The sequence below is a fragment of the Phaseolus vulgaris genome, chromosome 8 (assembly GCF_000499845.2).
Source record: "Phaseolus vulgaris cultivar G19833 chromosome 8, P. vulgaris v2.0, whole genome shotgun sequence".
Taxonomy (NCBI): Eukaryota; Viridiplantae; Streptophyta; class Magnoliopsida; order Fabales; family Fabaceae; genus Phaseolus; species Phaseolus vulgaris.
This window is the reverse complement of record NC_023752.2, coordinates 47,999,245-48,023,150: the sequence shown is the minus strand read 5'-3', so window position 1 is coordinate 48,023,150 and position 23,906 is coordinate 47,999,245. Positions and strand designations below refer to the sequence as shown.

Here is a 23,906-nt window from a genome sequence, read left to right as displayed (position 1 = left end):
TTGCAGAGAGAGAGAGAGAATGAACACAAGCAATTATACTGGTTCACTCAACCTGAGCTACATCCAGTCTTCACCAACAACAGGTGGAAATCACTAAAACACAGTACAATCAAGTACACTTCCCACTGTTCTTGAAACCTACAAGAACTTAGGTACTCTTGCTGAAAAAACCTATTTCAGCACTCACACACACATCCACTCTCCAAGAACACCTATCAAGAAGAGGATTCAACCAAACTTTTACAAGTAATAAGAAGTGAAACGACTACACCTGATTGAGGTAGCAAAGATCAGCCTTAAACCAGTAGGCAAGATTGCTAGAACAGTAGCTGCACCTCACACCAAGCTTTTGGAACCAAACCAAGAACAAGCACTTTGTGATTTTCGAAATCTTTGAAGAACAAATGCTAATCCTTGAAAACACTTAACTCTCTGCTGTCAAAACTTGTTTTTTGCAAATGTATAAACTGTTTGAATCATTGTTAAGCTCAGAAACAAGTTTACATTTTATAGAAAGCCAGCTTATAACAGAATTTTGAAAAACAGTTAAAGCTGTTATAAAATGAACAGATTGAAAATAAAATAAACTGATTTATTTTCAAAAGCAGTTAGAGAATCTGTTAAGTGAGGAGACTTAGTCAACCATTCTGGTGCTGAGATAAAACTGAAAAACGTTTAAGCTTGTCATGGCACCAGAGAGAAAAAGAATCTATTCATTTACAGATGAACAGATTTATTTTTCAAAACGAAAACAGAGAAGATTTAACTATTTGAAACTCAGTCGTTTTGAAAAGAAGAAGACTTAGTCAAAATACCTGATGCACAAAATCAAATTTTTACAAGACTTTAGCCAAGGCATCAGTGAAGAAAATGAATCTGTTTATTTAGAAAAGAACAGATTTATTTTTATGCAGTAAAACGTGTTTTTGTGTAAAACATGTGAAAAACAGTTTTAGAAAACTTATGCTTGTTCTTATCACATGGCCAGTGGTTATGAGGTGAGATACACAGCAAAAAGCTACTCTTAGACAACCTCTAAGCACTAACTAAGACATACTTAAAGTAAAGCACAAATACATGGAAAGCACATAAAAGTCTTCATCAAACACTACATATAAGTCTTCATCAAACACAATCTTGAAGGGGCAACAACCATCTTCAACAGCCATAACAATATACAGGAACAAAACTGCATTGTCACTAATCATAAGAAGCAACACCAAACCTTGGTCTCCAAGGTAGAATTGGCTGCTTGTTAGCATACTTAATCTCCTTTGAAACCTGCATTTAGTTTAATAAATGATTAAGATTTGGAGATGCAAACAAAACAACAAATTGGAATCTAGGGCAGTGTTAGCAATACACTCTCACAATATTATTTTTTGCACTTTATACTATAGATTAAAAAATTTAAATGGAGACTACAACATGGTGCAAGCTTTCAGCAGTTTTGAAGAACATTGGATAGAAATTTGCAATGACATCAGAGATGACACTCTAAGTTCAAGAATCAAGTCACCGAAAATGAGAAAGGCTGTTTTGGACATCATCTCTCCAAGTCCAGATTTGGCTTCAAAGTTGGAAAGTGCTTGCCATGAGCTACAAGTGGTAGAGTGGTTTGGTTTAATTCCTAAACTCTGGCCAAATGCTAAGTATGTCTACTCCATAATGACAGGGTCCATGCAACCATATTTAAAAAAACTTACGCATTGTGCAAATGGGTTGCCTTTGGTTAGTGCTGATTATGGCTCAACTGATAGCTGGATAGGGGTTAATGTTGATCCTAGTTTACCACCAGAAGATGTAACATTTGCTGTGGTTCTTAGTTTCTCTTACTTTGAGTTCATACCACTTCACAGGCATGAAAAAAATTTCAGTTCAGGAGCTGATGATTTCACGGAAGATAAGCCAATTCCACTCTCTAAGATTAAAGTAGGACAAGAGTATGAAGTTGTGCTCACAACTCTCACCGGTATGCATTTTTCTTAGCTCTATTCTATATCAGAAAAAAATAAATTCAATGGTAGTTGTTACGAAGTGGACTTTAAGCCTAACTCAACCCCATAAAACCGGCTCATAGGATTAAGGTTTGCACCCACTTATATACAATGAAAGGCTCTAATCTCTAGTCGACGTGAGATCTCCAACACACCTCCCTCACGCCGAGACTACCAACTCGTGCGTGGGACTATATATTATGGGTGGTGCGATAGCGGCATGATAGCGGGTGGCACGATAGGCCCAACACAAACACTCGTTAGGATAGGCTCGAAAATGGCTCTGATACCATGTTACGAAGTGGACTTTAAGCCTAACTCAACCCCATAAAACCGGCTCATAGGGTTGAGGTTTGCACCCACTTATAGTAGTCTCACATTTAAGGGTTTTGTACCTTTGGAACCTACTCAATTATTAACCCAAAAGATAAGTGTACCAAAATCATTAAGTTTCTGTTCCATAGCACATCTCTCATCCTTTATCATTGCTCATTTCCTCGACCCATCTTTTCTCGGTTTTATGACTTACATTCTGAACATGACACATGGTAGAATTTACTAAATATCTCTAGAGCAACAGCATCTTTGACCTTTTGCCAAGTAAATGCATTTATCTACCTAAGATGTAAACCTGTAAACTGTTCATTTTTCGGCAAGCCCCTTTGATTGACCCATTGTCTTATTATATATATAAAATAACGCCTAAGAGTTACAGGTAAAGAAAGTAGTGATCGGGCTTCATGTGTGCCACATGTGCAAGCTAGCTGCACCATGAACATGGACATGTCTAGTAGCTACTTGCATCAAGCCAAAAAGCTTTTGGTTGAATTACGGAAACTGATATATGATTGAAGTGCATACAAATGGCATTATGAGTGATGTGCAATACGTGGACTGAAACAGAATCTAGGTAATACAAGGATGACATCGTGAGGAACATCAGCATAACCTATTAGATGTAATGAATTACGTGTTGCAGGAGCAAGAGTCAATGTAACTGTTATAATGATGTAAACAAGGAGTTGATTCTATATAATCAGGAATATCTAGATTATATATATATATATATATATAACATTTTTTATTTAATCTCATATTATATCTTTATTATTAGAGATATCAAATCTCCCCTATATATTGTATTAATTCCTTTTTGTTATAAAGCACCCCTATTATCTTAGAAATACACGGCTTCAGCTTAATGTTTTTCTCTTCTCCAGAGTTTAATAGTAACGTATAGCTTACTTCCTTATGTATTTCCTCTAAGGTTTGAAGTGCCATTTTTCATTTTAAACATCTCATACACTGTTATTTGTCACTCATAAGGATAAAAAGATATATATCAAGAGAGAGTCAAATCAAGTAGACTTAATCATCTGCCTGCTAGTCATAGATGTCGACAAACAGAAGAGATTTCATTTTCAAATCTTAAAAGAATTAATCTTATGTAAATACAAATAGAGCAAGGTAGTTGATGAAATTTACCTCGCACACAAATAGAGCAAAAATCAATATTAATTGGAAGAAATAGTACAACATGCAAGAATCTTCTTGAGAATTTTCAAGTTACAATGTCCAAAATGTTTGTGCCAGAGATTAGCAGTAATATGATCAACGATAAAGGAAGTTAAGTGCACAGAACAACCAATCAAGGAATGACTATCAAGAAAAATATACAAGTCATCTTTAAGAAAATCTTGTAGAAGAACACGCTTCGTTTCCTGATCAAGAACATAACAACTATAATAACTATAATAGTGAAACTCAAAAAATACTTTGTTATCACGACAAAACTTGGAAACACTAAGAAGATTATTAGTAATCTCTGAAACATGAAGCAAATCAGTTAGAAATAAAGATTTATTTGAAGTAGAGGAACAAATATTTGCAGAACCTACGTGAGATATGAACAAACCTTTTCCATTACCCATTTTGACTTGTTCAGTACCATCTAGGATTGTTTTTCAAAGTAAAGAGATGGATTGTTGGTTATATGGTGTGTGACACCACTGTCTGGATACCAAATAAGATCATCTACGGATGAAGGAGCACCCAGAAGCGATGCAGTGCTGGACTCACTATCATGTATAGACAGTTGAGATAAATTTGCATGAGGATTTAGAGAAGAAAATATCGATGCCAATAGTGTTCAGCAGAGTGACCAAGCTTTTTGCATATTTGACAATTGTGACGAGCAGAAGACCAAGAATTCCAAGGTTCTAAAGGAATAGGTTTGAAAAATTATTTTGCGGCCCCCTATAATACATAGAATGAGCATGAGGAGCACTAACCTTTTGCTAAAATCTTTAATTTTTGGAATGTGTTGGATGCTAAGATGCAATGACAACAATGATGATTATTTTACGACAAGTGTATTGAGTCAGAAGTAATAAATTGTCTCTAAGGACAGATATCGAATCCACAAGGAACAGTTCTAATATCTCAAGTATAATATTCACTAAATATAAGATAATATGTAAAAGTTTGTTTGAAAAATGTTGTTTGTATCATGAATTTGTAAGAAATTAAATAAAAACAAAGTAAATGATTCGGATGAGTCAATTGGGAAAATTGGAATTGGGGTTCATCTTTCTCACTCATTTTGTATTTTCAATGAATAAAAACATATAACATTCCATCTTGATTGACATTGATGCACATATAAAAATTATTCATATTGTTTCCTCGCATACAAAATTATTAAGAATGTTTCCTAAATATTGATTCCTCGCATATTTATAAAAAAACCCCTTATCATTACGAATAGATGTTATAAAACAATAAACATTTCAAATTTATTCCTAGCATTCAAATATTTTAATCATTATCATTTAGGTCACATGCTTATAAGTACTTTCCAGTCAAATCTGAGGGTCAAAATCATGAATCAAGATTCAAACTTTATAATAAAATGACAATATAAATCATCAATCAAGAACAAAATATTATAAATAAATATCACCTCAATACATAAGAGTTTGAACAAATTACTCTCAATCCCAAAGGGAATAATTAGCCACTCATGTTGGCCATTACAAACATGGAAAGCTAGAAAAGAAAATCCAGGATGTTTCTCCTTTATGACTGCCTTCTCTAAGGTTTTCTATCTCTCAATATCCTTCCAATGATGTATGGGGTTATGTCTTACACCTTCTATTTAACCTAACTGGGATTGGGCTAAGTGACATCTCGCTTAAGCGAGATATTGCTTGCTTAAGCGAGTTTGATGAGAAAAAACTCAACTTCACTGGAGTGGACTCGCTTAAGCGAGCCTTGGGCGAGTTTTCAATGTTCCAACTTTTTCTTTTCATCTTGTCTTTAACTTGTTCATTCTTCTTTAGCCCTTTTATCATAGAATCCTGAAATTAACACAAATTTAGGAATAAATCGTTCATATTCATATTATAATCAAAAAAATATGTAAAAAGTTCGAATTTCTAAATTATGGGTTGAATTATAACTATTTTATCAATTAAAGTCCATAAGTACCTATCTTTTTGCATGAAATATTACTAAATTATGACACTTATCAAGCAGCAGGAGTATAAGGAAGCATATCAATAGAACGAATGTTGAAGATGTTCTTCTTGAACGAGTATAAGAGCCTCGATCTCATTGATTGGTAGGGTTCTTTTCTTGACATAATAGAAGAAACAAAGGGATCAAAGTCTTTTGAAAGACCATCAAGGATGGCTTCAATGTGGTCTTCAATGGAAATTGGGGCACCAATAATCGCCAGGGAATCAACTGATTTCTTGATCTCTAAGAGATAGGCACTAATCGCACGATCATTTTTTTGAAGTTCTGAGTCGCAAAAAAAAATTTTTATCTGAGCACGTGTGTTGGACTCAAAATAGGTATTGAAAGTGTCCCAAATTTGTGAAGAAGATTTCAAACCTACCATTTTTGTCAAGAACGAAGTGGTAATGGAGGCCAACATCCACGCAACAATTAAACTATTTTGTTTGTACACAAAACATTCTTTGTTGGTGCGAGTGGAGGTACCATCGGTGGTGGGAAGGAGACGTGGTGGAACTTGAGAATCGTCGAGAAACTTTCATAGCAGAAGACCATCAATGGAAGCAAGAACTTGATCTTTCCACAACAAGAAATTCTCCTCTGAAAGTTTTAAGGAAATAGGAATTGTAAAATGCTGCAAGGAATGAGAGGGTAAAGACATGGTGACTAAGGATGGACTCTCAGTGGATGTTGCGGAAGACATGATAAACGAAAAAAAAAATAGGCTCGTGATACCATATTATGATTCTAGTAACCCATAAGTGAGAAAAAGTGTTATTAATGTATCAGAGAAGGATTGATGTACAAGCACTGCAAAAGGTATTATTAGATGATAAAAATATTCTCATATAATATTTTAGATTTTCATTTGTAACTACCTTATCAGTTATTAGTGATAGAAAGTATGGCTTTAAACTAGAGGGGGGTGAATGGTTTAAAGAGGGTTTTCGCAAACTTTTAAGCCAAGAATGAATTTACTTCAAGAATCACTTGAATTAGAAATCAGTTTGCCAAAACACAAAGCAAAAGGCACAACACCATAAAAACAATCGGTTGTTTCGCAGAAACAAACGGTTGTTTATACCAGTTTACAAATATAAAAACTGAATTTAAAGAGATTAAGGATAGAGAAAATGCACACAGAGGTTTATACTGGTTCACTCTAAACCCAGAGCTACATCTAGTCTTCTCAAAAACCACTAGGGAATCCACTAAGCAATCAACCCTAGATTACTTACAACACAACCAAAGAAGTGACCTTGATCCCCTCAAGACACACACTTCCTTTGGCTAAGCATAACAACACTAAGAATGCTGATCTTGATCCCCTCAAAAACACACAACACTTCTCAGCAATACACACAGAGTTTCTTTCAAAAGATACAAAGGATTACACTTGTTACAGAACAAATCTGAAATAAATACAAGATGAAAATCCTATCTCACACTCTTTGATCAATGCAATCTCTAAGCAATTCTCAACTTTTCAAAATCTCAAATCAGTTGAAAAACTCAAATCTTTTTTTCTATTTTTAATCAAAGTTGTTTGTTGCATAATCTTAACAAACTATTAATTGCATTTAAAGATTGGTCAAAGCATTAAAAACTGGAGCGTAAACAGTTAGAAAATCATTTAATGCTCAGTCAAAGCACAAAACAGTTTTCTGTTATGGTCCCAAAACAAACAATCGGTTGTTTCAACGAATCAATCGGTTGTTTTGTTTTGACAGCAAGTCAACCATTTAAAAACAGTTTTCAATCTTTCTAAAATCACCTAAGTATAAAACAATCGGTTGTTTCGACAAAACAACAGGTTGTTTTTCACTTAGTTTGAAAAAACACTTTTCTTTTAAAAGGTTTGAGAATGCTTATGCTTTGCATTCAATCAAGAGTGGATTATACATAAAGTCTACCCCAGATCCTATCTAAAAGACAACACAGCAACAGCAAGCTCAACCAGCCTTTCATCAACCTTCAAAGGGTTTTGATTCTTCAAAGCTTGAACACACTTGGTTCAACAATTACTGTTCTATCAGTTGTAACTGCTTTATCAATATCATTTATTTTTATTTTTATTTTTATCTTTTATCTTTTTTATGTGCTATATAAATATAGCACTCAATAATTTATGTGTAACAATTCTTGATCAATAAAATATATCATTTTCTTTTCACCCTTTTCTCTTCTTTCTCTATGAGATATACAAAACTAATATGGTATAAGAGCTTTTAGGATCTCTAGGCCATCATCTCTTTCGTTTCTCTATCTTGCTCAAGAACAGTACAACAGTTTAATGGCTTCGATCCAACAATCATCTTGTCAAAATCCTGCTTTAAATCATGTCAATACGTCGCAAATCAATTCAACCAAATCAGGTAAGTTTTCTAATCACTGGGTATTAGACACATGGGTTACAGATCATATATGTTACGATAAGAATCTTTTCTTCTCCATTCATAATATTTCATTTGTCCTAGTCTTTTTACCTAACGAAAGTCAATTAAGTGTTAATCAGTCTGGTATAGTTCAAATATCTCCCTTACTCACTTTAACTGGTGTTTTATATGTACCTTCATTTCACGTCAATTTGATTTTTGTTTCTAAATTAACCACAAATCACAATTGTTTAACCATTTTTCAACCTTCTATTTCTTTCATTATTCAGACTCAACCATTGAGAGTGATTGGTACAGCTGAGAGATCCCATAACCTTTATCAATTAAGGACTTCTAGTATCCATCAGGTGTCACAAACAAAAATTGAGACAAGTAGACTTGACAGTAAGAGTTCGTGCCTTCGAAATAAGTCTGCCAACATCAATAAATCTTGTGTAGATATTGATAATGCTAAACTTTGGCATTTTCGAATGGGACATTTGTCTTATGATAGGTTGAAAATTTTGTCTTCATATTACTCAAATATTTTCATAGGTTCTGTTCATCCTTGTGATACATGTCATTTTGCTAAATAGAAACGACTACCTTTTCCTTCTTGTTTTACTAAATCAACTCAATTTTTTTATTTGCTTCATGTTGATATATGAGGTCCTTTTAATCATGTTTTTGTTGAAGGGTATAAATATTTTTTAACTGTTGTAGATGATTTTACATGATATACATGGATTTGTTTAATGAAAACTAATGCTGAAACACGCAAACATTTACAAAATCTCATCAATATGATTGAAAATCAGTTTAATTGTCATTTGAAAATATTAAGAAGTGATAATGGCCCTGAGTTCCTTATGACTGATTTCTTTAATAGAAAAGGTATTGTTCATCAAACTAGTTGTGTGGAAACTCCACAACAAAATAGTATTGTTGAACGTAAACATCAACATATTTTGAATGTCGCCCGTGCATTGATTTTTCAGTCTCACTTACCTCTTTGTTTTTTGTCATATGCTGTCAAGCATTTTGTTCATTAATTAATAGAACTCCTACTCCTCTTTTACATGATAAATCACCATATCAAATGGATTATAATGACATACCAAATTTATCTCATATAAATTTTTTTGGTTGTTTGGCTTTCGCTACTACTAGTAGTGTTCAAAGAACAAAGTTTAGTTCTAGAGCCAGAAAATGTGTTTTTCTTGGTTACAAAGATGGGGTAAAAGGTTTTACTCTTTTTGATATGAGTCATAAAAATATTTTTGTGACACGCGATGTTATTTTTTATGAAAATCATTTTCCTTTTTATAAGGACACCATAGATACCAATTTGTACATACATGATATGTTTAACCATTTGCTTCCTTCTATTTCTAATAATGATATTTTTGTGCCTACATTTGTTAGTGATATTGTTCCTTCTATTTTTTATACTGTTGTGCCTACATCTTTTAGTGATATTGTTCCTTTAATTTCTGAAACTATATTACCATCTAGTCTTCCTGCTACTGATTCTTCTACACCATTACCTTTAATTGATATTGATGTCTTGCAACACCAACATTATGATCCACCATTACCTTTAATTGATACTTATGTCTTGCAACACCAACATTTTGATCCATAACCTGTTAGAATGGATGGCTTTAAACTAGAGGGGGGGTGAATTGTTTAAAGAGGATTTTCGTAAACTTTTAAAACAAGAATGAATTTATCTCAGGAAACAATTGATTCAGAAATTCAGTTCGCCAAAACAGCAAGCAAAAGCTGCAGTACCAGAAAAACAATCGGTTGTTTCACAGAAACAATCGGTTGTTTATACCAGCAAACAACAAATAAAACTGAATTTAAAGAGTTAGAGATAGAGAGATTGTACACAGTTGTTTAAACTGGTTCACTCCAAACCCAGAGCTACATCCAGTCTTCTCATAAACCCTGAGGAAATCCACTAAGCAACCACACCTTGATCACTTACACAACAACCAAGAGAATGACCTTGAACACCTCAAGAAACACACTCTCCTTGGCCAACACACCTACACCAAGATTGCTGATCTTGATCCCCTCAAGAACACACAGCCAATCTTAGCAAACACAGAAACGAAACTTGTTTCACAGAGAATACAAGGATTACACTTGTTACAGAAGATAATCTGAAATCAATACAAGCATAATCCTATTCCACAACTTTGATCAATCACAAACTCTTTACAATCTCAGCTCTTTGAAAAACTCAAAAACTGTTAGCAAAAACTTGTCAAAGATTAATTGTCAAATCTGTTTTTCTGAATTTATTCAAAGATGTAGTTTGTTATAAAATCTCAACAAACTCTTAAATTGCATTAAAAGATTGGTCAAAGCATTTAATAACTGGAGCGTAAGCAGTTAAAACATTTAAAGCTCAGTCAAAGCTAAAACAGTTTTTCTGTTATGGTCCCAAAACAAACAATCGGTTGTTTCCTCGAATCAATCGGTTGTTTTGGTTTTTAACAGTTCAACCATTTTAAAAACAATTTTCAATCTTTTTCTCTAAACACCTAAGTATAAACAATCGGTTGTTTCGACAAACCAATCGGTTGTTTTAACTTAGTTTTGAAAACATTTTACTTTCACAAAGATTGAGATTGCTAATGCTTTAGATTTAATCAAAGGGTGGATTACAACATATAAACTACCCCAGAACTAAGCTAAACCAGCACAGCAACACCAAGCACAACAAAGGCTTCAACATCCTTCAAAGGGTTTGGATTCTTCAAAGCTTGAACACCACTTGTGATGAGAATCAAGAAGATGTTATCAATAGACAAAATGGACAAGGGCCAAAGCATTTAAAGTTCTTCTTATTAGTCTTTGCAAAAGATGAGGCCCAAGCCCAAAGCCCAAGCCCAAGCCCAAGAAGGCCCAAGCCGGAGAAGCCCAAGTCCAAACAATGAGGGGCAAGGCCAAGCATTAAATAAAAGAGCATCATTTGAATGACTCTTGTAGGAGGTGTGGATATTAAATAAATAGGTGTGAATGTATTAGAGAGAGTCACTTTGTCCATGTGACTTAGTAGGGGGGTGTAGGTGTAGTTTTTAGGAGGTGTCATAGTAGAAAAAAGTCACACCTCCCATGTGACTTGTTTTTGGTGGGAATTTCAAATGAGTTTTATTTGAAAATTCCCACCTATTTTTCAGCACCTCTAGGCTATAAATAAATGTGCTTAGCTTGTACAATGCAGATTGGAATTTTATAGTAGAGAGACTATACTCAATTTTGGAGAGAATTTGTGAGTTTTGAGTCTTCCTCTTCTTTGCCTTATCTTGTGAGCTATGGTGAGCTTCAAGTGGTGGCACTCCATCACTTATCTTGGTTCAAGGTTCCAAGTGGCGTGAATGGCTTCTTCCAATTCTCAAAATCCAGCAAGCATCTTCTTCTATAAGTGTTCTTCTTCCCTTTTCTTCAATTTTCCATTCGGTAGTTTTGATTCCTAGAGTTTACTTCTTTTTCTACCGTTTAATTTTGTGTTTCCAGCATTGTGTTCTTAATTCTGTTTTGGTTCGGTAGCTATCTTTTAAATTCTGTCCAGTTTTAATTCTTGTTCTTCTTTCCTTTTGTTTTGATTCAATTTGACAATACATGGACTTCCATATGAGTCTTGGTTGGTGCTTAGTTTTGGTGAGTTCTTGAATTTAGAACATTGATCCAATTCTAAAGTAAAGTGCCTTTCAAATCCAGCTCAAGTTGTTCCTAAGAATGTCAAGAATCATGTGTTCTTGTAGTTACATTCACATCATGTGGTATCTAGAGTCTAGGCTTGTTTCTTGCTTAAATTTTGAGTTGTATTGCACTTTACTTTCAAGAGCTCTTTAATTCAAGTTGTTTACCATTCTGTTTTAGGATTTATTTTGAGTTTTCTTGCTGTTTTTCTTTTGTTACACCATGTGTTTGTGAAAAGGATTCTAGCATTCATTGTTCATATGAGTATGGCTGCTCTTGTGGAATGGCATTCTCCTTCCTAGAGCTGACCTTAAGCTTCCTTTCACTTGTGGTTATATCTTGTTATATGTCTTTTAATTTTGTAATCATGTCAAGTTTTGTCTTAGTCATGTTATTCCATAATTGTCATTACTTCTAGTAGTACTTTTATTGCTTTAATTGTTTCTTGCTTTGGTTTACTTTCTGTTTTTTGAGTTTATTGTTTGATCCTTTGTGCATTTTCATTTTTAGCTTTGAGTTCATGCTTGTATCTTCATTCTATACAAGTTCCTTTACACAAATTCCATTATGTCTTTGTTAGTTCATCATACTGTTTTTCATTCCTAAATAGGCTCCTCTGTTTTCTTACAAACGTGCTACTGTTTTCAATTTACTGCAATTAATTGGCTCATAGGAAAATTGTGAAAATTTGGATTTACATACTTCAAAGTGTTACAAAAGCATAGAAAAAAGAATCACTCAAAAATTCCAAGTACACAAAAAATGATAAATAAAATACGAAAAGTGTACAATACTGCCGAAAAGAATACGGTAATTGGGCAGCAATTTTGAAAAATTTATTTCTCTCAATTGGCTTACTGTTTTTACCTCATTCCAGTGCCATTTTTGAGTTAAGACATTGAAGTTTCTGTGGTTAATTTTTCACATTCCAGTTCGCTTTCAATCGGTACAGTTAAATCTGTAAACATAGCACAGTTTGCTTTAAAAAAATAAATAAATAAATAAAATTCCAGTAGCTGTTTTCTGTTTTCTTTAATCTACTCTAGCACTTTTCTTTAGGACTCTTTTTGTGTGCCTTCTTTATTCATTGAGTTCCTTATTTTTCTTGATTGTCTTTCATTCATATTCTTTCTAGTTTGTCAAACATTACTCTCTGTTTTTTGGTTTAGCTTTTATTGTTTACACCTTTTTCTTGCTTGTCTTTTTGTTCTTCTTAAAAGTTGTGTGGAGACTTGTTCTTAAGTAAGTTGGTTTGCTGTGACATATTTCACTTGAAGCTACTCCATTCCACAAGAAAGGCTTGGTTGAGGACAGAATATTTTCTTGGAGTGGTTTGAGTGCTTTCTTGGGCATTTTCCAGCAACCTATATCTCACTGTTTTTTAATTGTCTAACAAGTTTCTTTCACTGTTTTGTTTTCTGTTTTTGTGTATTTTCTGCTCATGGCTCATTTCTCTAGTGGAGAGTCCTCCAAACCATGCTCACCACAAAAGGCAGCCCTTTATGAGGACTTAAAGAATGCCAAGCAATCCAATGCTCACTATCTTGAGGTGATAAGGAAGATGGAAACACGGCTCCAAAGTTTGGAGTTAAACCGAGAAGAAATGCATCAAAACCGTGAGCAAAAAACTCCTCCTCCTAGTCGGCATTCTTCAAGGCACTCCCATGGTTATTATGAAGATAATCCAAGGCCAAGACATCATCACCATGAAGAGAGGCGCCAACATGTGGCTGGCCCTTGTTCTCCTAATGTAAAACTTCCTAGTTTTAGTGGTGAAAGTGATCCCAATGTATACTTAGGATGGGAGGCTAAGGTTGACCAAATTTTTGATGTAAATGGGGTTCGGGATGAGCACAGGGTTAAGTTAGCTTCTTTAGAATTTTTGGACTATGCCATGCAATGGTGGCATCAATACCTCATGGACATTGACCTACACAAGAGGCCGCCCGTGGTCTCTTGGAACGATTTGAAAGCTTGTTTACGCGCTAGATTCGTACCCCCACACTTTAGGAAAGACCTATTGTTGAAACTCCAACGGTTTCATCAAGGCACGCTAAGTGTGGATGATTACTTTAAACAACTAGACACGCTTTTAATTCGAGTTAATATGGATGAGAGTGAGGAAGTTAAGATAGCTAGGTTTGTAAGTGGCCTTCGAAGGGACCTTCAAGACGTGGTAGAGTTGCAAGAATATTCTTCTTTGGAAAATGTGGTTCACCTTGCTAGTAAAATTGAAAATCAACTTGCAAGGAAAAATGCTTTCAAAAATTCTTCTAAGGATAACTACTACCACTCTTCTTGGAAAAATAAAAATAGTTCTTTCTCAAATATCCCTTCTAAGGACTCTACTTTCAAACTTAGAGAATCTAAGCCTTCCACTTCTAATTCTAGGCCTAAATCACCACCTAAATCATCTAGTAAGAAGTGTTTTAAATGTTTAAGCTATGGACATATTGCTTCTAATTGCCCTACTAAACGAACTATGTATATGCATGATGGGGTAGATAGTAGTGAGCATGAGTCTGAATCTTCTAGACATTCCTCACCTTCTAGATCCCCAAGTGAGAGTGAGAGTGAAAATCCACATGAGGGTGACCTATTAGTAATAAGACGCATGCTTGGTCAAGTTTTAAAACCTTTTGATGAAACTCAAAGAGAAAATATTTTTCATTCAAGGTGTCTTATTAATGATAGAGTATGCTCTTTGATTGTGGATGGGGGGAGTTGTGCGAATGTGGCAAGCACAAGAGTGGTAGACAAACTTGGATTACCTACCATCTCTCATGCCAAGCCCTACAAATTACAATGGTTAAGTGAGGTAGGTGAGATTGTTGTTAACAAGCAAGTCCTCATTACATTTTCTATTGGTAAATATAAAGATGAGGTCTTGTGTGATGTTGTCCCAATGGAAGCCACACATATTCTTTTAGGTAGGCCATGGCAATTTGATAGAAAAGTTTTTCATGATGGCTTTACCAACAAAATGTCTTTTAACTTCCATGGGCACAAAGTCATTCTTAAGTCTCTCTCTCCAAAGGAAGTTCATGAGGACCAAGTTAAAATGAGAGAAAAGAGAGAGAAAGAAAATGATATAAAAAATTCCAAGAGAAGCCTTCTCATGTCCACAGAACAAGTTACAAAGGTAATAGTTACTCAAAAGCCTATTTTTTTAGCTATTCCTAGGACTATTGGATGTGAGTTGGCTAAGGATAGTCCCACATGTTTGGACAATTTGGTAAAAGAATATGAAGATATGTTTCAAGATCCTCCTAAAGGCTTACCACCTCTAAGAGGGATTGAACACCAAATAGACTTCATGCTCGGGGTTTCTTTACCAAATAGCCCTGCATATAGGACCAATCCCAAAGAAACTAAAAGAGAAAATGAAAAAACAAATGAAGTACATGATAAACCGAGTCATAATACCTTCTCAACTAATTTCATTTTGTTGACTCGTGCTACGCCTACAAGGTATCCTTCTTCTTTGTCTTGTTCATTACCCAAGGTTCCTACTTATACACCATATTGGATGAAGAATGTTAAGGATGATTTTTTCATACCTTCTAGTTTTACAAATAATATCATTTCTAAACAATCTTTTCCAACATGGGCTATGTATAGGACATCTTTTTCTGAACTCCCAACATTTCAACGTACTAAGTCATGTTTGCCTATTTCTTCTTGTATTCTCTTATCTAATTGCAAACTTACTTTATTTTCTGCAGGAGTACTGAATTCGTGGACGAATTCTCTCCAACTTGGGGAGTATGATGAGAATCAAAAAGATGTTATCAATAGACAAAATGGACAAGGGCCAAAGCATTTAAAGTTCTTCTTATTAGTCTTTGCAAAAGATGAGGCCCAAGCCCAAAGCCCAAGCCCAAGCCCAAGAAGGCCCAAGCCGGAGAAGCCCAAGTCCAAACAATGAGGGGCAAGGCCAAGCATTAAATAAAAGAGCATCATTTGAATGACTCTTGTAGGAGGTGTGGATATTAAATAAATAGGTGTGAATGTATTAGAGAGAGTCACTTTGTCCATGTGACTTAGTAGGGGGGTGTAGGTGTAGTTTTTAGGAGGTGTCATAGTAGAAAAAAGTCACACCTCCCATGTGACTTGTTTTTGGTGGGAATTTCAAATGAGTTTTATTTGAAAATTCCCACCTATTTTTCAACACCTCTAGGCTATAAATAAATGTGCTTAGCTTGTACAATGCAGATTGGAATTTTATAGTAGAGAGACTATACTCAATTTTGGAGAGAATTTGTGAGTTTTGAGTCTTCCTCTTCTTTGCCTTATCTTGTGAGCTATGGTGAGCTTCAAGTGGTGGCACTCCATCACTTATCTTGGTTCAAGGTTCCAAGTGGCGTGAATGGCTTCTTCCAATTCTCAAAATCCAGCAAGCATCTTCTTCTATAAGTGTTCTTCTTCCCTTTTCTTCAATTTTCCATTCGGTAGTTTTGATTCCTAGAGTTTACTTCTTTTTCTACCGTTTAATTTTGTGTTTCCAGCATTGTGTTCTTAATTCTGTTTTGGTTCGGTAGCTATCTTTTAAATTCTGTCCAGTTTTAATTCTTGTTCTTCTTTCCTTTTGTTTTGATTCAATTTGACAATACATGGACTTCCATATGAGTCTTGGTTGGTGCTTAGTTTTGGTGAGTTCTTGAATTTAGAACATTGATCCAATTCTAAAGTAAAGTGCCTTTCAAATCCAGCTCAAGTTGTTCCTAAGAATGTCAAGAATCATGTGTTCTTGTAGTTACATTCACATCAACTTGGTTCAACACAACCTTCATCTGGTCGAGTTTCTACTCGTCTCAAACAACCACCTGGATACTTGAAGGACTATCACACTAGTTTCTTCTCTTCAAAAGATGTTACCAATCATTCTTCAGGTACTAAATATCCTATACAAAAATATCTCTCTTATGATAATTGTTCTCCTACATATTCTTCTTTTTGTCATAATATTTCTTCTATCCAAGAACCTAAATCATTTAAAGAGGTGATACAACATGATTGTTGGAAATAAGCTATGCAACATGAACTTGATGCTCTTGAGTCTAATGAAACATGGTCTTTGGTGGATTTGCCTCCTGGAAAATGTCCTATTGGGTGTAAATGGGTTTTCAAAGCCAAGCATAAACCATACGTCACCATTGATAGGTACAAGGCTCGTTTGGTTGCGAAAGGATATACTCAAACCGAAGGTATTGAGTATTTTGAGACTTTCTCTCCGGTAGTTAAAATTACTACAATTCGATTTATTTTGTCTTTAGCAAGTGCTAAGGGATGGATTCTTCATCAACTAGATGTGAATAATGCTTTTCTTCACGACGATCTTGATGAATAAATTTACATGACTCCTCCTGCAGGCCTTACTCTTTCTCATCCCACACAAGTTTGTAAACTTAGAAAATCTTTATATGGACTAAAGTAGGCGAGTCGACAATGGAACTCAAAACTAACTCAGACTGTAATACAACTTGTGATGGATTTGTGTCTTCTTCTTTGTGGTTTTTGAGTGAATTTGCGGAAGCTCCATGGGTTGATGGTGGAACAAGATCCTCCTAAGAGTGATGGTGATCTTGAAGGTGCATGAGAAGTAGGAAATTGAGAGTGGTTAGGCCAACTCTCTTTGGAAGGTGAAAATTTCGGAAGATTAAAAGCCTAATCCTAAGAAGTTTTAGGCAAAGAGTGAGAATGACACAAAATTGGCAGCATTTCACTAATGAATTAATCTTGTCAAAACATGAGGTAAGCTCCTCCTTTTATAGCCAAGGAGGACCGGAAATGAACAGACAAATTGGTAGGAAATTCAAATCCTAAATGAAATGAAAGTTGGCGCCTAATGGTAGCTCACATGGCAAGTGTGACAAGGTGTGTCTCATGTGATGCCATTAGGTCTAAATGACCGACCTTAGTTAGATTAGGTGTTTCTAGAAACCCTAATCAAACTTAGGTTGGTTTTTAGAAGCCAAAATTCAACCTAATTACAAATTAAACAATTTTACAAAGGAAAATCCTATGCTACTTTGACAAGAATTTAAAGACTATGCTACACTTGATTTTGGACTTCTTGGAACATGTAGAGGTAAGTTTCTCTGCCATCAGTAGCAGTGTTCCAATCCTCATCAAGCCTCTTAGCCATGACCCTTGTAGTTGGCCCAATATATCTTGATGTTTGCCTCTCCTTTGGGTTGGTGTTTGGCCCTCTTCCATCAACTTGGTTATGTTCAAAGTACAGCTGATCATTCTTTATTTATTTGCACAGACAATCATTCTTTCACTACTATGTTGAAATATGTTGATGACATTATGTTGGTTGGCAATAATCTTCAGGAAATACAACGTGTTAAAACTCATCTTCATAACTCATTTAGTATCAAAGATCTCGGTACTCTTTGCTATTTCTTGGGTTTTGAGATAAGTCGTTCACCTTCTGGTATTGTTCTCAATCAACGAAAATATTGTTTAGATCTTCTTTCTGATAGTGGTTTATTGGCTTGCAAACCCGCCTCTTTTCCCATGGAACCATCTTATCCTTTCTCTAAAAGTAAAGGTTCATTACTTTTGAATCCAGGTGAATATAGAATATTGATTGGGTGTTTGTTATACCTTACTCACACTAGGTCTGATACCAGTTTTGCAGTTCATAAACTCAGTTAGTTTTAAATCCACGAGAACCTCATATGACAACAACTCTTCGTGTATTACGATATTTGAAAGGATGTCATGGTCTTGGTCTATTCTTTTCCATTAATAATCAAATTGTTCTTAAAGCTTTTTCTTATTGAAATTGGGGAACTTGCATTGATTCTAGAAGGTCTATCACTGGTTATTATGTGTTTATGGGAAACTCTTTAAATTCATGGAAGTCTAAAAAGTAGTCTACAGTGTCCAGATCTTCTTCAGAGGCAGAATATAAAGCATTAGCTTCCCTTGTTTGTGAACTTCAATGGTTACAATATTTATGCGATGATTTGCATACTAATATTTCTGGATCTTTTGTTGTCTATTGTGACAATAAGTCTGTTATATGCATAGCAAAGAATCCCACGTTTTATGAGAGGACGAAACACATTGAAATTGATTGTCATTTTGTTCAGACTAAACTTCAAGAAGGTCTCATTCATTTAATCTTAGTTTCTTCCTCTAATAAAGTGGTTGATATGTTGATCAAACCTTTGCATCCTCGGTTATTTCGTGACAACTTATCCAAGTTGAACATGAAAGATATACATGTTTCAGCTTGTGGATGGCTATTAGATGATAAAAATATTCTCATATAATATTTTAAATTTTCAATTGTAACTACCTTATCAGTTATTAATGTTCTATCAGTTGTAACTGCTTTATTTGTATCATTTATTTTATTTTTTATTTTTTTTATGTGCTATATAAATATAACACTCAATAATCTATAATCTATGTAACAATTTTTGTCAATAAAATATATCATTTTCTTTTCTCCCTTTTCTCTTCTTTCTTTATATGATATATACAAAATAATGGGTATCTATATATACCCATGAATGAAGCAGATGTAAAAATGGTAATGCAGTTATGTAACTGCTTCTCTAACACTGTACACAAAGTTATTTAAAATTGAAGAAAAATATTTTAACTCTTTAAATATATACAATTCATATTTGTAAAAAGTCATAGTGGAGATTATTTTCCAGAAAAAATGTATGTAACTTATTGTTTTAGGTGGGTGGCATGGGAGGTTGTGATAAGAGTGAAAGGGTTTGGATGCATAGTAAAGGAAAATCAGTTTGGGAAAACAAGGAAAGATTGTAAACTTAAAAAACTATTACTATCTAAAATAGTTATATTATTAATCAAAATTTGTAAATTAATTTGTAAATTTAGTTATATATATATAATTTTTAAAAATAAACCAATAAAAAAATTAATGAAAATATAATTTTTTTTAAATTTAAATAATATAATTATATAAATATTCCTTTTTAACAAATATATAAACTTTATCAATAATATTTATGTAATTATATTTTTTTATATTACTTTATATTTAAAAACTAACTTATGAATTAATTTTATTAAATATTTTTAGTCTAATAAGTTAATTTATTAATTAGAATTAGAAGATTATATCAACTAATAATTTATGAGTTAGAGATTAAGCTATCCGTTCCTAATAATCTTATGGGCTGTTAAGTAAGTTATAATTATGTTAGTTTTCTTAAGTACCCTATTAGAAAGTAAAAGTCAACTAAAATGACTAGTGAGTAAATGAAAAGGCAAGTGTGAAAGCAAAAAGCAATTGATTGGTCAGACTTTCTATTTAGACTAGTCAACGCTTCTTCATTCCCTCTATACAGACATTATTTGGAAGAAGGGATGCGGTTGTGGAATTTCAACTAAGACCCAATTTCAATTATTTGTTGGTATAAGAGCTTCTAGATTTTGACTGCACTTCTACATATATATTTATATATCCCTAGCAGAATCATTGCAAGGTACAGAGACAAAGATCACACAGACACATCTAAAAACATGACCAACTGTGTGAACCTCAAAATATGGCTTCTTAACTTGCTCACCTTCTTCTCTGTTTTTTCCTTCTCCATTGGAAGATCAAATGCTGAGTTTCCAGTGAAAGCAGTTAATCTTGGTGGGTGGCTGGTCACCGAAGGTTGGATGAAACCTTCTCTCTTCGATGGCATTCCAAATAAAGACTTCTTGGTCTGTAAATACATAAACAATTCTCACAATTATCATACACACATATTTTCTTAGGCTTATATATGTTCTCAGCTGTCTTATTTCATGCAAAATCAATTCTTTCTCTGAATTTTTGTAGGATGGAACTGCTCTTCAGTTCAAGTCTGTGACAACAGGCAAATATCTTTGTGCTGAGTCTGGAGGAGGAACCATCATAGTTGCAAATCGCACAGCTGCTTCCGGTTGGGAAACATTTTCAGTGAGTGAGCATATTGATGTTGCTCAATCATTAAATGATTATAATCCAATTGCGATAAAAAGTGATTCCTTGTTACATTTTGATCATGATGTTGTATTGTGTTCAGTTGTGGAGGCTAGATGAGAACACTTTCAGATTCAGGGTGTTCAACAAACAGTTTGTGGGTTTAGATGGGATACAAGTCGTTGCTGTTTCCAATATTTCCACGGATTCTTTGACATTTCATGTTGTAAGGGAAAGTGGTAATTCGAGCCGTGTTCGAATCAGAGCTTCCAATGGATACTTCCTGCAGGTGACTGTTCCTCTTCCACTGCTTCTTTGTTTTCTCTACTTTTCTTTTGGTGGAAGAAGGTGAAATAGTAGGGAAATAAAATGATAACACCACCATGTATATATAAAAACTGTTTGAGTTGACATAAAAATAGTTATTAACCTATACATGTAAAAAGAAATTATTTTGTGTGTAATAATCTATGGATGTAAAGAGTGAGTGATATTGTAACCATTAATGTTGATGGGGTGATTGTAGGCAAAGAGAGAGGATGTGGTGACTGCTGATGCATTAAAGGTCAACAACAGCTGGGGAGATGATGATCCATCTGTTTTTGTAATGACAATTGCTGGAGGGATGCAAGGGGAATTCCAAGTAACAAATGGCTATGGTCCCACAAAAGCCCCACAAGTTATGAAGGTAACAAAATATAAAGTCAAAGGATTGACAAACAGTGTCCTAGGTTGCAGGGTTTGTTGTAGCTTGAGAAATGGGTCAAAACAATGAACTATTACCAAAACTCCACAAGACCTAATGACTGTTTACCTTAAAGTTTGATTTTTATTTACAAGTTTACAAATTTAAAGTTCTCCAACTAATAAAAGTGTTTGTAAAATATGGCTATGCTGAGATAAAAGTTATAAAAATATTTTTACCAATTTCATAGCACAATTTTTAATTTCAGTAACTAGGATGAAGAAGGAAGATAGTGTTGTATCAAGAGAAATACTTTAAACTTTTTAATTAAAATCCTGACATCCTGGAGCTCATAAATTTTTGGAGAAAATATTCTATGATATTGTACACATTTTTTATATAATTATTCATTTACAAATTTATATATATAATAATAATAATAATAATTTTGATTTTATAATAATTGCTTTAAAATTCATTTCAATTAATTGATCATATAATTTTTTTTATGCCGAATGTATTTAGATTAAATTTATATACCTATTTTTTTATTCTATATGTTATTTTCCTAAAAGTGTTTATGTTTTATGCATTATTACAATTATTATCAATTCCAGTTGTTTCTTACATTTATTCACGCATTAAAAGGTTGGTCCAACTGAAAACCTTTCATCTTTCAAGAATGATGTCTGACTTGCAGTTGCAAAAACTCTATACAACTGTCATCCATTATTAATTATTGATGTTGATTTAGTGTTGAAAATGTCAGTTTGGCAAGTTGTTGCTGAATGGTCGAGGGTGTGTGTGATTCCACAGGAACATTGGAGCACTTTTATTGTTGAAGATGACTTCAAGTTCATAGCCAGTAGTGGACTTAATGCTGTTAGAATTCCAATTGGCTGGTGGATAGCAAGTGATCCAACTCCACCCCCACCCTATGTCGGAGGTTCCTTACATGCACTAGACAATGCCTTTTTGTGGTCACAGTAAGTCCTTCAACTAAAAAAACTTATATATATATAGCACATTAAAAGAATAATATTGAAACTTGACCTACCTGCAGGAAATATGGACTGAAAATCATCCTTGATCTTCATGCTGCACCCGGTTCCCAAAATGGTTTTGAGCATAGTTCTTCAAGAGATGGTTCACTGGAGTGGGGAAAAACAGATGAAACAATTCAAGAAACAGTTCGTGTTATAGAGTTTCTCACGGCAAGGTTTTATACATAAATTTTGTGTTCTGATAGTAACATGATATTTGCAATTTTGCATGGAAGATATATCGTGAGATCCATATATATTGCTTGCATTTCAGGTATGCGAAAAGCCCAAGCCTTTATGCAGTTGAGCTAATAAATGAGCCTTTCTCACCTGGTGTGACACTAGAGAGCTTGAACAAGTACTATAAGGCGGGTTATGAAGCAGTGCGCAAGCACTCTTCCTCAGCTTATGTAGTGTTATCAAATAGGCTAGGACCTGCAGATCCCAGGGAACTCTTCCCTCTTGCAAATGGTTTTGAACGATCTGTGATTGATGTTCACTACTACAACCTCTTCCAAGATGTATTCAATGCCATGACTGTCCAACAGAACATTGATTTCATCTACAATAATCGCTCATCACAGCTCACTCATGTTACAACCTCAAATGGCCCTCTTACTTTTGTTGGTAAGTTCATACAGATTGATTATGTATATTTTACAGTAACACTTTTTTATAACAAGCTATTTTAATGACAGTCTTAATTGAATTAACTCAACAATATTCATAATTTGGTCATCAATGGTCACTGGATTATTTAGTATTTCGGAATATATGAATTTGACTTCTTTCAATAGATGAAGGAAAGTAAAGAAACTTTAACTAATGATGAAAAAACTCCACATAATAAACTTATAATTTGTTGGTTTTTATATATTCCTAATTAATGGTTGGCATCACAATGATAAAGTTGTCTTAGTGACTAATTGTTCATGACTTCAAATCTAGGAAGTATTTTTCTATTAATGTTTTTTAAGCATGAAACTAGAAGATGTATGTTCTCATATGCCATAGCTTATCAAATGAACAACTCTTTATTTTATTTTAGAGTTTGTGTTTTTTTAATTATAGATTCGAAGTAGCTAAATATTATTATGTTAAATTGAAGGTGAATGGGTTGCTGAATGGCAAGTCAGTGGAACTACAAAAGAAGATTATCAAAGATTCGCCAAAGCTCAATTAGACGTTTATGGGCGAGCCACATTTGGGTGGGCCTATTGGGCATTAAAAAATGTTAACAACCACTGGAGTTTGGAGTGGATGATCAAGAATGGTTATATCAACCTATAAAACTAAATACTACTGGTCAAAGCATTCATTCCACTTGAAATATGAAATAAATTATATAAAAAATAGGCATGTATCTATACGGATCACAAGTTGGTCTCAGTTTTTAATATCACTTTTTGAAAAATACCGAATCATTTTCTTAGGATTATGTGTTTTAATTAGTTATAATAATAAGGTCTAATTAAGTATTATCTCTCTCATAAAGTTGGGTATTTTGAATTGAGTGCTTAATTAATAAAAAAAATTAGTCCATTAAATACCGAAAAAAATTATATTTTTCTATGAAGTTTATGATATTTAATTGTTTTTCATTATTGAGTTACATGACTG

The 23,906-nt window shown here is 33.9% G+C and overlaps 3 protein-coding genes across 3 annotated transcripts; all 3 read left to right on the top strand.

Annotated features, from left to right (window-relative positions):
• The first annotated feature begins 1,428 nt into the window (after window positions 1–1,428).
• LOC137825265 (indole-3-acetic acid-amido synthetase GH3.10-like) lies at window positions 1,429–1,989 on the top strand. The gene has a single exon (XM_068630937.1). It carries the CDS (start codon window positions 1,429–1,431, stop codon window positions 1,987–1,989), a length of 561 nt encoding a protein of 186 aa, XP_068487038.1.
• Window positions 1,990–16,640: 14,651 nt separating this feature from the next.
• Window positions 16,641–16,958, top strand: LOC137825264 (uncharacterized mitochondrial protein AtMg00820-like). Its single transcript, XM_068630936.1, has one exon. It carries the CDS (start codon window positions 16,641–16,643, stop codon window positions 16,956–16,958), a length of 318 nt encoding a protein of 105 aa, XP_068487037.1.
• Window positions 16,959–19,897: 2,939 nt separating this feature from the next.
• On the top strand, window positions 19,898–23,700 carry LOC137826683 (probable glucan 1,3-beta-glucosidase A). The gene is made up of 8 exons (XM_068632756.1): window positions 19,898–20,317; window positions 20,436–20,555; window positions 20,662–20,847; window positions 21,085–21,246; window positions 22,060–22,229; window positions 22,307–22,462; window positions 22,561–22,913; window positions 23,395–23,700. The coding sequence occupies exons 1-8, from the start codon at window positions 20,129–20,131 to the stop codon at window positions 23,574–23,576; spliced, it is 1,518 nt and encodes a 505-aa protein (XP_068488857.1). The 5' UTR covers window positions 19,898–20,128; the 3' UTR covers window positions 23,577–23,700.
• Window positions 23,701–23,906: the final 206 nt, after the last annotated feature.

Coding starts and splice junctions, on each gene's coding strand:
- LOC137825265 (XM_068630937.1), top strand. CDS start 1,429: ATGGTGCAAGCTTTCAGCAGTTTTGAAGAACATTGGATAGAAATTTGC.
- LOC137825264 (XM_068630936.1), top strand. CDS start 16,641: ATGCAACATGAACTTGATGCTCTTGAGTCTAATGAAACATGGTCTTTG.
- LOC137826683 (XM_068632756.1), top strand. CDS start 20,129: ATGACCAACTGTGTGAACCTCAAAATATGGCTTCTTAACTTGCTCACC. Junction 20,556..20,661: donor CCGGTTGGGAAACATTTTCA/GTGAGTGAGCAT, acceptor TATTGTGTTCAG/TTGTGGAGGCTAGATGAGAA. Junction 22,914..23,394: donor TGGCCCTCTTACTTTTGTTG/GTAAGTTCATAC, acceptor GTTAAATTGAAG/GTGAATGGGTTGCTGAATGG.